Source organism: Scophthalmus maximus, chromosome 3 (genome assembly GCF_022379125.1).
Source record: "Scophthalmus maximus strain ysfricsl-2021 chromosome 3, ASM2237912v1, whole genome shotgun sequence".
NCBI classification, from domain to species: Eukaryota; Metazoa; Chordata; class Actinopteri; order Pleuronectiformes; family Scophthalmidae; genus Scophthalmus; species Scophthalmus maximus.
The window spans coordinates 9,969,845-9,982,477 of NC_061517.1; the positions used below are offsets into that span (position 1 = coordinate 9,969,845).

The window sequence follows — 12,633 nt, forward strand, 5'->3', positions numbered from 1 at the left end:
AAACTATGTTTTAATAGTATTCATTATTTTTCATGCTGATATCACTTTTTCACAGAAGCCACAGGAGGGCGTCACATCCTTACAAATTCCATGCCTATTGAAATGTTTGCACTTGATCAAATTTTAAGTGGGCCTGTAGGATTGATACATTAGTCTTCTTAGTGGGCCTGTGGGGGTCCAGTGGGTGAGTCTTCATATTTTTTATATATATATGTTAATTTATACACACTGATACTTTGTTTATTTTTTATGTTTATATTGTACTTTGAAATTTTCATGAGTGTTTTTCTTAGGAGAATTTAAATGCAAACTTCAAAGGCCTATTTATAATGAGTATGGTGATTCAATTCAGTTAAGTCATCAGCATAACATGCTATTTGTACATTTTATGACCTTATTTAATTTCTTCCCTTGACTCAGCATCAAAAATAGACCCGTGACCCCAGCCATGCCACATATAACATGGCTGACATTTGTTTAAAGAAACATATTTCCTAACCTTCCCATTCTTTATCATCTCAAGGCTTTACCAGGGCTCCTTCATTTGAAAGGATCAGTACGTGCTCTACAGTAAAACCAAAATAACTTGATCGCAGTTTATACCGGCTTTCTATAAAAGTAGTAAGTTATCAGTTAGTATAATTTAAGCCATTTTGTAAGAAAGGATATTTACATGCATGTAGAAAATTGAGCCATACATCTTACTTGATTTCAATATAGTTCTGACAGACGTGTGTGACAGCGATCACTTATCTTACATTCTGAGTGAAAAATAATCATGTTGGAGCGTTTGGATTCAAACATGAGACTAGAGATGGCAATAAAGTTAATTACATTCTAACATGATATTTCTTGGTTCCATCCCGAGAGATGAAGTTAGGCCATACATCAATTAGCTTCAGTCACGTTTAATTTCACCCACCCATAGTCTGCACCTTGGCCCAGACCTTCACATTTTTTTTCATTTACATTGCCTGGAGGGCAGACTTCATTTCACTCCTGGGAGAAGATGTTATGATGAAAATAGACTGTCACACACATTAGAAGATATATAGCACGCAGAGCCGAGAACCAATTTAAACACGAAGTGCAACTCAAGTCTTGATTTCATCCAGCTGTTTCACTGCTTCTTGGACTTTTACTGTAAGTATTTCAATGATTCCTATGATCACATGTCATGTGCAGCTTGAATTCACATTACATGTTTCTTTGCAATTGAGGAAAGGCAGTAAAGACACCCGTTTTCATGTCTGCATGTGTGCATGCTCATCATAGTACTGACCCATGGATGAAGGACCCCGGTTAGTCTCTGAATATAGATAATAGAATTGCAGCCCAAAAATGTCAATGCTTCCTGTAAATGCAGCTGTGAGCTGGAAACAGTGTCTAGAATGAAGAATCTAGTTAATCTGCATGTGTTATAGAAAACTTCATGATACGGAAGACTAAAGGGAAAGGTGTCATTGTTGAGTTATTTATAGAATGTGTTACTTTTCACTGAAATTAAAGTTTTTGTTTCAGAATAAATCTTGAGAGAAGTTGGGACTGTTGTGATTGACAATTCCATATGTAGATTTTTATTAGGCCAAGGACAACAAAAATAGTAATTTTCTTAGATTAGTGTAAACCATTAGTGTGATTTGTGAGCAAAGCTGAAAGACGGAAACTAAATAGCTCTGTGTTTTAACAAAGACTAATCACATCATTTGGCTGAAAATGCACTTTGGAAGAGGGAGATTAACAAAATAATATCCCTCATTTTGTGAATAATGCTTAATCTGTGATATGGTGACAAAAACTATGGTCAGCATGAAATGTGTTATAAACAAGCACAATTGTAGTGCGTCACTGTCTTAACAGCATTGTGTGTATTTCCATGCAATTGTACAATAATGTGCCCATTTTTTCAAATGTTCATCCATTCATGTGTCTGTTATTTTGCATGGATTCATGACTCAATTTAATATGTTCATGCAGGCATATGACACAGGATAGAGCGATGGACTGCTGGACTATCTGCCGTAACAGATGCCTATGTATATGTGATGATAAATATATAGAATGTAGGTGGAGTGCATGGATGCAGCAGCAATAGTCTATGGGAAGATACAGAGAAAAAAAAGATGAAATATTCCAGCAAATAACATCATGCTCCATTTGTGGTCTGCAGACTGAGAGAAAGAGGCAGTTTGCCAGAATGATGCACAGTAGGAGATATTTTGAGATGACAGGTTTTTTTATACACTTTAATGCATCACATATAAACACACACCTACACACACAAAGAAACACAGACACATCAATCATACTGCATGAGCTGCGTTGTGAGTTAATTTTAGCTCATTATATTTCAACAATACAATGTGGGAGAAAAGGGGCAAAAAAAAAACGCGAAATAGGATATGGACATCATTTTTCACTATTACACACACATGCTTAACTCAATCAGCATCTCTTAGTTGAAAGCAGTCTACATGCACATAGCCGGACTTCATTCGGAAGAAAGTCTGGGGAGGATTAATGATTTATTTCGCATTAATTAGTGAATGTGTATCATGCTGAAACAAAGCAAAGTGTCCTTGCGAAAGGACAACAGTAAATTGCTTTTAGGGCCTTCCTTTAGAAGAGGCCAAGCAGAGTCGTTTTGGGCAACAGATGCTCAAATGGAATTTCATTGATCCACTGAGCTTAGTGTGACAACAAAGCTTTGAATAAAGGCAGTCCAGTGATTAGACTAAGGCAGGATCTGAGCCATTGTACAAAGGAGAAAAAGATGATGGATTTTGTGCTTTGAATACTAATGCACCGACAAATGTGACGTATGTGCATTGTGGGTCAATCATATCGGAAACGCTTCATTAGACTAATTGCCACGTAAAAAAAACGACCCCTTCCACTCCTCTCCTTAAGCAGCAGAGTCAACTTGGGTCTATGGGAGAAGACTCGTATGGCAGAGACTTACACAATAACACTAAATTGGGAGCGACGAGGGATGGTTGATATAGCATGCGCTTTACTCTTCACTTGATGTCACAGGCTACTGCCATGCTATATATGTTAACCCTTATCGGCATTTTATTCAGTGTGTAAGATGACAGGAAGGCAAGTGAATGAAACTCAAAATGGTTCAGAAAGAGGTTTTTCATATTTTCCGCATTAAACGTCTGGTGGCTAACACGATCCAATGTTGATTTGTTTCCCCAATGGCTGAGGAGAGAAATGAGATTATTGACTGAAGCCATTATATCTCGACCTGCTGTTTGACGGAGGCTGGTATTTAGCCAGGTTATTTTGACACAATGGATAAGACCTCGATGTCGAGAGGAGAGGAGAGGAGAGGAGAATGCTAAACTCCCAGAGTTTCAACATTAGTGGACGGCAGAGGTGAGACAAAGAAGTATGGCGCTTGAATAAATTTGGATTCTTTCCAATCAGAATTATCCGTGAGGCCTCAACACAAAGAGATTTAAAGATGACACAAATACCATTGTCCTCTTTCTCTCCCATTTCAAGGCAGAAAATCTGTCTTTTTACTGTCTTAACTCAGAGTACAATGTATTTAAAATATTTACAGATATATATATACCTGTATTTATTTGTTCCCATTTTCAGTTCACGGCATCCAGATAATTTTTTTAAACATATTGTGAGGAGAATTAATCACAATACAGTACCAGAGTGAGTTCATTATGTTCAATGCACTGCGCTGTGTGATAGCAGAAATGACTCGATTATTCTTTGAATAAACTATGGCATATGTCTTATGTGAGCTGAGGTGAACAAAATGAATGGAAACTACATATTGTAGATATTTTTTTTTAAAATGTTGTGCTTATGTAACAGTTTCCTTGTTCCTTCCTCGCTACTATTCCCCCCTTTTTTAAAGGTAATTATCACACTTAAAGCACAGTAATCGTTGTGAACGCACATGGACAACAGTTCCCCCCTGTGTTGTGCTTATGTTCTATGGAAGACGATACACGTTTTGTTCTTTTTATGTACATTTTGTTGAAAGAGTTCGATGCTAATTCGGAGGATGTGTGAGCTAGCTCATGGAGACCCAGTAGCTGTGTGGCTGTGTCCAAGTGTTTACCATCTTGTCATTGCCCCATAAGACAATCACTGTTTCTTTTGTGTTTATGTTCAAGTTAGTAGGTTAAAATACATGTCAGGATTTATTGGTCATTTAATAAGAGAGTTAAAAAGATACTTTTGTTATGGAATCTGTGGCTCTGGAATTGAGTTTCTCTGAATGTGCCATTTAATATGTTTTGTATGTATGAATGTAACTCAACAATAGAAGAGCAGGGTGTCTGTTTCGTCATTACTTACTATCCCCCCCCCCCCCCCCTTTAAAGGGCATTACGTTTATAATATAAAATTTAATGTGTTGAAATGATGTTGCCTGGGTACTTTTGATGCCAAAAATCTACTGTGCTGTAACGTGTATTATTCATGTGTAATTGTTTTCACCAGGGCAGGTCCCACTCCCACCTACACTTTCAAATGCTGCTTCTTGAAAAAGAAAAGATAAAATGCTCATAATTTAGTAATCATGCACATGAGGAACTGTGTCTGAGGGGAGACCACTAGAGTGACTGGCACAGTGAAAGAGAACATCTCAGTTGAGAAGTGATGATATGCGATAAGTACTGCTGTTTCTTTAGTTTCTTTGTTCAAAGTGGGGAGTGCTTTGTCTAAGGTGCTCATGGATATTATAATCAGTTTTACCCCTTTCTGTGCAACTGTGATCATGCGTTTGTTGTTATGGATTTTTAAAAATTAAAATCAGTGTAGAAAGAAGTTATTGACTTTAAAGCATGAACGGTTGATTCAGTCCAGTTCACAACTAGACAACATCCAAACTGAAATAGTGAGCTTAAGCAAAGGAATAACCAAAAAAAAAAAAAATGTGAGCATCCTCGTGACGTGATGATGGTGATGGGGATTCACTCATCATTTTCATACTCATAATCAGAAAAGAGATTACACTCATCAGGACAGAAATGTTCCACTATAAGATGAGGGCGCTCATCTAGAATACATTTGTGCTGATTAAACTAACACCATGCCCTACTTTTATCCCTATAAGTTGGGACATCTGTGTGTGTGTGACGGGAGGGGGGTGTACAGGTCACCCTCAGACACTGTCTGTTACACTGTGGTCATTTGCATATGTGTGAGGTCACCACTCGCAGAGTGAGTGGAATGAGAATCACTTCCCATCCCTCCTTCCTGCACATAGTATGCATACTGTGTGCACACACAAACACACACAAACACACACACACACACACACAGCGTGCAGGACAGGAGACAGGAGGTGACGATCAGGGAGTGGCAAAGAGAATATATCTCTCAAATAGGTTCTGTCATCTTTTGCTCCATGTCCTGAATAAATCCAGAGAGGGGGCAGAGCTTTCAGAGGAGGGAGCCCTCTACAATATGCACTTAGAATCACAGAAAACTCCCCCAGGTCCCTGATTAGGAAAACAGCTCAGGCCCAGGACTTAACACTTTAAAGTGGATTCTCCTCTATCATCCGTACTCATCTCGGTGGAGTAAATAGCTTCCTGTGGGAATTCATTAGACTGCTTTCACTTCCACCTGAAAGATCGCTCCCTTTCAGATCAGATTAAGTACAGGCAGAGGAGAACCCTTATGTTCTATTGAAATCCAATCCTCTTTGAATCTTTTCTGTTTCTAAACATTTAGATGCACCGAAGGTCGGCGCGGTCTTTGCCCGGCTGTTCTTCCCTTTCCATTTCTCTGCTCTGGTACCTTTGGCGCTCTATTTGGCCCCTGCCAACTCAGGGACAGCCATTCACCCTGACGCCAGCTTTGGCATGACCAATGCCACACTCCGGCATCAATGGCTTCTCTGTGTCTCTTGAGGAAGGCTTCTTTCTCCGTCTTTGTCTCTTTAAAGAGAGCTCCAGCACAAGCTCAAGATGTTCCCCTTTCTTCATGTTATCAGCCACAATCTGTCTGTTTGCTGTACAAACATACTATTCCCCCCCCCCCCCCCCCCATACAGCTGTTTTAATTTTTTAGCTGTGATGAAAAAAGGACATTTGCACAACATTTTTTGCTTTTTCATTGCAGCTGTTTCGCAAAATGTCTACTCATGTATGTACGTGTGTTGCACTGCCACAGCAAAATAAACAATGGTCTCTTGGCATGAGCAGGGATGGGCCATATGTGATGGTTCAACACGGACAATAAAAGTTTAATGGCATAATCTGGTGGTAACATGATGTAATTCATGTTACTAACGGGATGGCAAAAACAACATTAATTCCCCCTTCCTCATTCCTCAAGCCTGCTCTCATCTCCATACATATCTACACAGTGGAGAATGAATGAGAACAATAAAATTTTAATTTTTTCCCCTGTTCCCTCATGTTCCTCTGCTGCTGCTGCCTCTGTGCCACAAACCACTGCACAAACATTTCTTTCCACAACGGTGGCTCATGTTTTACCTGCTGGGTGTCTGCCACCTGACACCCTGTGAGCTGGTATCAGCAAATCTTGCATCTCGATCTCTGCAGGTCTATTCATTATTCAGCGCACTGGCCAATCCTCTGAATTAAAGCTACATGTTTTTGACTTTTTAGCACATTTCTAAATTAAGCTCTGTCTCTGAGACTATGAGTGAGCGTGCAAATGTACGTCCCTGCATCTGTGCGTGCCTTTGTCTGTGGGAATAACAGTGAGTGCAGCATCATGCATAAATCTGTACGTGTGCATCTGGGCGAGTGAATAGTGCTTTTAAAGTCAGTATGTGTCCTGGTGAAACCCTGATGCACCATCTAGTCCTTTGTTCATCGTCTTTCAGCCTTTGATGATCCAGTGTCGGGGCTTTAGGGAGGGCCCACGTCTTCCAACGCAGACTGATGGACTGTCTTGAAGTCTTTCTGGGACATATCGCTTCACTGTTTTAAAAAAGCAGAGCAGTCTGAATGCCCACAGAATCAATTAGCCAAGTATGTTGTGAGATTAAATTGACAAAGACGCGTTCACAACCTGCTCCCAAATTCTCTGCTTTGAAGTGAAGCTCCGCCGTTTGCCGGGCGTCTACCGGGGGGACGCTTGTTGTTTGGCTTTTGCTGAAAGTATCCATATTAGCATCCATTGGATCTGTTACTGGGTTTGTGCAAAGAAGAGCTGTTTGCATAGATATTATCTCGCACATTCTCCTAAGTTAGTGCTTAGACGAAGCTCATCACTGAGGGGCAATCCACAGATTTTACACAAAAGAAGTGTGTTTCAGGATATAAAAAAACCAAACCTTGCTGTCTATTTTCATCTGTAGTTCTGGAGGTACATTTCTAAAGAGTGTGTAACAATGATGACATCATCAGGGTTATCTCAGGTTTGGCTGGAGACTTCAGCTTATTGACACAAATCCTACAAATGGAGGGTTTCAAGTGAGAACAATTAGGCGATAACAATAATTATTCTATATTTTCTGAAGATTAAGGGATATCTCAATATCTGCCCCTGGCATATCCCAATATTTGCTGTTATAATCCCATTTGTACTCAATGCTCATGGAAGTGCAATACTAAATTCATCCTGGATCTTACAGTCATATATTTGTCAATTATGACTATTCATACTAATAATATTTTACCCATCACCTCCATGGTAGAGAATTGGGAAACTCAATAAATCATGTTTTATATTTGTCTTTGAGAAAACAGTAAAAAGCTGCATAGGATATCTGATCCAGACTGAAGGTTTGTTTATGGAGGCTCACTTTTGATTCATCTTGTTTGAATAAAGAGGGATTGAATACAGTTTGTGTTTGCAAGTTTGAAAGACACAAAAGTAAAATGACAAAGTTGCAAACTTCCAAACAGGCTACAATAAAGGGAGTTCAGTCCCTGGAGACTACACGTCCACCACTCAAAGACCAAAACTGTTCAGGAAGATTTCTCCTGAATTGAATCTCTACAAATTGATGTAGTGAATAAGATAAAAATCTATCATGACCAACATATAACAAAACAGCCTGGTTGATGAATGCTGTGATTTCTCCCAAAGCACCACTAATAATAGATATTTTTTTCTTCTTTTTTTGGGGGAAAGTTGAAAGATGTAAACTGGAGGAACAGACCCAATTATTGCTATACTGATACTGAGTATCAGTTAGGTGAGTATATTTGTATAGTATTTAATTATTAATAATTTCACAACAAAATTCAGTCCTTGTTGTACGAGGGCAAAATACACGCTTTAGGAAAAACCATTAACATATATGACATCATGGTTAAGGCATTTTGTTGTTTTGTGTTGTCACTTTAAAAAAGGAATCGTATAAGGAGTTATATCATAACTTTTCTGGGATATTTTTTTTTATTTAGAAATAAAAATATTGAGAGCCAATATTCAGTTTCAGCCTATATGGTTGCCATAATAAAAATAAATTGTGGTGTGTGTGTAAGTGTGTGTGAGCTTGTTCATGAGAGAGAGAGAGGGGGGGAGATACACACACTATTTATACTGTATATATAATGAATATAAATCAATCTGAACGTTGTGTTAATGTTCATGTTACTGCTTGTTGACTCGCGTCCGAATGTTCGGACAGTTGTATGTTCATGCTTTGGCAACATGGTGGTTTAAACTTTCATGCCAATAAAGCTTTTTGAATTGAAACATGAAAAATTGAAAAATGAAAAAAAATTGAGAGGAGGAGAGAGAGAAAGAGAGAGATAGAGATAGAGACAGAGAAAGAGAGAGAGAGAGAGAGAGTATAGTATCCAGTCTGCCCCCGGCTGCTGTCGGGGCTTAATGACCTTTTGTCTCCCGGCGGTCAGGTGCGGAGAGGGAGGGGGGCGGAGATTCAGAAGGAGCCTCTTCATATCATCCGTGAGCCGCCGGAGAGGGAGAGTGTGATGAAGGTCTCTGTTCTCCGTGCGCGCGAGCTCAGCGCGAGCTGCCTCCACGGTGCTCGCGTAACCGGGTAGAGAGGCGCCAGGACGCGCGCTCCGTCCGTCACACTTGGAACCATTTCATCCGCTCCGGCAGCAGAATGGGAGAGTCCCGCTGACACCACGGAGCGATACACGCTGAGACCGACCATGGCCGTGGACGGTAGGGGCGCGCACATTCCCTCCACTATTTGCTCTTTGAGATCGCTTTCAGCAATGAAAAGTGCCCTATATATACAATGTATTATTATTTTTATTATTATTATCATTATTATTATTATTATTATTATGTTTCCTAACAAGCCACACAGTGTTCATACAGGGACTTGATGTTCAAGGATGAGCTCATAATGACAATATAGTAATAACATTTGACCGTAAATATTTCAAACAAAATGTCCATATTGGGCATGTGCTTATTTTGAAATGTAATAATCACAAGAATGAGTTATGGGTTCACTAAAAAGCATTTTTATGCTGTAATATGCAGTAAGTATGTTGACACTATATGTCCAGTGTCAAAGTTGTCTCAGACAGGATTTTTTTCAATGCTGCCAAGAAGAAGTGCGATGCTCTTTATCTTCCACCTGTGAGGTTGATAACTTGAATTTGTCATAATCAACTTTGAAATCAGTCTGCTGCTCCTTCTAGTCGAGGGGGAGCTGAATGCCATCTCGGGATGAGCGTTTCATTGGTGCAAAGTTTGGGAATATTTTAATTAATTTTTTTGCAGTTAAATGCTTTAATGGAAAGGAAACTTGCTCATGTTCTCGTGTTTTTTTTTAACTTACTACGGTCTGTATTTGTGGGTCAGCACCTGACTCACCTGCAGCGTGAATACAGACAGTATATGTATGAAGCTCCGGAATAAAAGAGCGAGGCAGCGATCTTTGTTCGTCATTATTTAGTTTGACCGTTGATTTTGACCTCTTTTATACAAACATAATGTTATAATATAAATAAAACCACAAACCCTATTTAAAAAAAAAAAAGGAAAACAAATCCATCCATCCATTCCTCGGCCATACCGTTTTTCTTTTCAGGGTCACTTTAGGTGGGTGGGGGGACTGAAGCCAATCCCAGCTGACATTGGCCAGGGTAGAACCTGGTCGCCAGTCTATCACAGGGCTGACACACAGACTAACAACCATTCACACTCACATTCACGCCTATGGGCATTACGCCAATCAACATAACCCGCATGTCTGGGGAGTGTGGGAGGAAGCCGGTGAACCTGGAGAAAACCCACCAAGGCATTTGGCCAGGCGACTGTACCCCCATGCCGGCCCTCAAACAACTCCACGATCAAATGAGTTTTACATAACCTTTTGATGATATCCCTCACGGGATCACATCCGGGTTTCTGTGAGAACATGTTGACATTGATCAAACATTTGATGCATCCTTGGCTTTGAACAAGTGTCTGTTTTTAGGACTCTTTAATGTCTTCCCTGCTTCCCCAACTTCAGCTGCACAAACGAAAAGCTCTTCCACATTTTTTCAGTCGTTTGTACTGCTGTTGTCTGGCCCCCTCTCTCTTCCCTGTGATTTGCTGGTTGGCGTCTGCCCCTGCCTAACTAACTTAAGCGAAGCCTCATCAGAGCCTCTCTCTGCTCAAGGGCAATAACGTGTGTGAGAGCATCAGCGTGTAGTGCTAAGCGTGTTTCCCATCTGTCCTCCGTCCGTTGAGATAGGTTAGCTCCTCATTATCATGGCTGCAGGTGAGACACTCAGTCAGATATGCATACATGCCCAGTGACACATTGGACTATCTATAATTAATCCATAGTTTACTTAAGCATCATTAATTTACCCAGTGCCCTGGGCACGGACACCGCCTTGGCAGTGTGCTGCGCCACTTCAACTTTAATGAGTGTTGGTCCAAAAAAGGCTGTGGCATTGTTTGAAGACACACACACAGGGCTTTATTGACAACCAGCTTGCTTTTACTCTTTCTTTTAGAAGTTTTTGATATATATGATAACTGTCAAATGTTGTCAGGGATGTAATAAATAGTGAAGTTAGATCTGTGGGGCAAAATATTAGATACGCAATCATTCACTGCTTCCTGAAAAAAGGGGAGGCAGTAGATTCAAACTACGCCATACTTTACATGTTGTTAACTGCTGTTTTGCAGGATAATAGCTGAGTGGATTGGTCATTTGAGCACTGATTTCCATTTGTCAGGAGATTAGGGGGGTTAGGGTTTCATTGCCGGGTGCTCTGTCAGCTGCAGGCCTGTGACACTATCATAACAAGGAGTGATCTGCATTTGAAATGGTATAATAGACATTTTTGCCTTGTCTTCAAGTACATTTCTGAGAGACATACACTTTCCTCCGTGTTGCCTGCTGCAGAGCTTGTCACACTATATAATTATGCCCCCCCGCCCCCATGTTTGTCTATTCAGAGTAGATTAAATTCATCAGATGTTTGCTTAAATCGCCCAGGACATCCGGCTGTATTCTATTATCTGAGATAAGTAGCCACACAAGTGATGCTCCTGTACCATTGTTGTTCAGTACACGACATCCAGGTGCAGGGATTTTTTTTTTTCAGAGGAGGAAGCAAATGAGAGCATCATGGTTTATCCCCTGTTCACATCAGGGATGAGCATTGGGGGGGGGGGGGGCGACCCAGTTTGTGAGTGTATTCTTGCCCGTGTGTCCACTCCAAAGAGGCAGACCTGGCTAGGATCAGCATGCGGGACATACAAAGATTTTGGCTGGCAGCTGAGGACGCCTGTGTGGCTTCCCTCCATCCATATACTGCTGGACACGAGGCAAAAAATTAGAAAGGAGCCGCTGTTCTCACCATCAACCTGACAGGGCCACATGGAGACGAGCACACAGCTGGATTTCAGTCTTTATTTATCTCCAGCCCCATGTCTCTGTGAGCATGTAGGGTAGACAGTCCACTGTCGGAGGGATGGTGGTGGTCTATTCACTGCCTTCACGGTGGACGTGTGAGTTGAAAGGGTGAACGAATGGGTATACAGTCAACGTTTTTTAATGAAATAAGACTGAATAGGAGTTTCTTCCTTCAAGGACACTGAAATTACATGAAGATGACAAACAGTTGCCTCCTCTGAGAAGAGTGTTACTGGCATTTGAATAAAATAAATGAAGGATCTCTTGCTTGCTTCACATTAGCATCCGTCCTCTTATCCCAAAATATTTGACAAATAGAACATTACAGCTGTTTTACTTGTTCTTGTTGAGTAATCTGTTTAGCCCTCTTAAGCCTGGGAACTGTTACGGGCAACCCTCTCCTCAAAACCTTCAACAGCACTCAAACACGCCCTTCCCTCCGATCGGGTCACACAGTCGTGTGCTCATTCAACCGTGAAATAACTGCCCGTTTCCAGTGGGGGGCTCCTGCTGTACCACAGGATTTCAATCTGTGCTTGTGCATGTGTTGTGGTCCATGCGTGTGTTGATGTTTGTGTGCGTTCGCTATGCAGATGAAGCAGAAGGGGAGCCGGCACCTCAGTGGGTGTGATGGGGGTGTGTGGAGTGTTAGCTTTACACAGACAAATACGCCCTTTGTTGTTTTTCTGGCGTGTGTTACGTCGCCTGCTGGAGACGGCGTCCATTTGGCGCATTTGGTGTTGGAGCCAAATGTGCTACGGGCCTCTGTAGTGAAGTAATATGATAATAGTGTGTTAACCCTCTCAGTTACAGTGGGTTGGTGG

The 12,633-nt window shown here is 40.9% G+C and overlaps 1 protein-coding gene across 1 annotated transcript in view; it reads left to right on the forward strand.

The window, feature by feature from the left end:
- The first annotated feature begins 8,823 nt into the window (after window positions 1-8,823).
- The window catches only part of samd10b (sterile alpha motif domain containing 10b), a 45,558-nt gene continuing 41,748 nt past the window's right edge, over window positions 8,824-12,633 (forward strand). Inside the window, exon 1 of the mRNA XM_035646351.2 lies at window positions 8,824-9,102. Coding sequence (XP_035502244.1) covers window positions 9,090-9,102 — 13 coding nt within the window. The 5' untranslated portion in view covers window positions 8,824-9,089. The remainder of the gene's footprint in view (window positions 9,103-12,633) is intronic.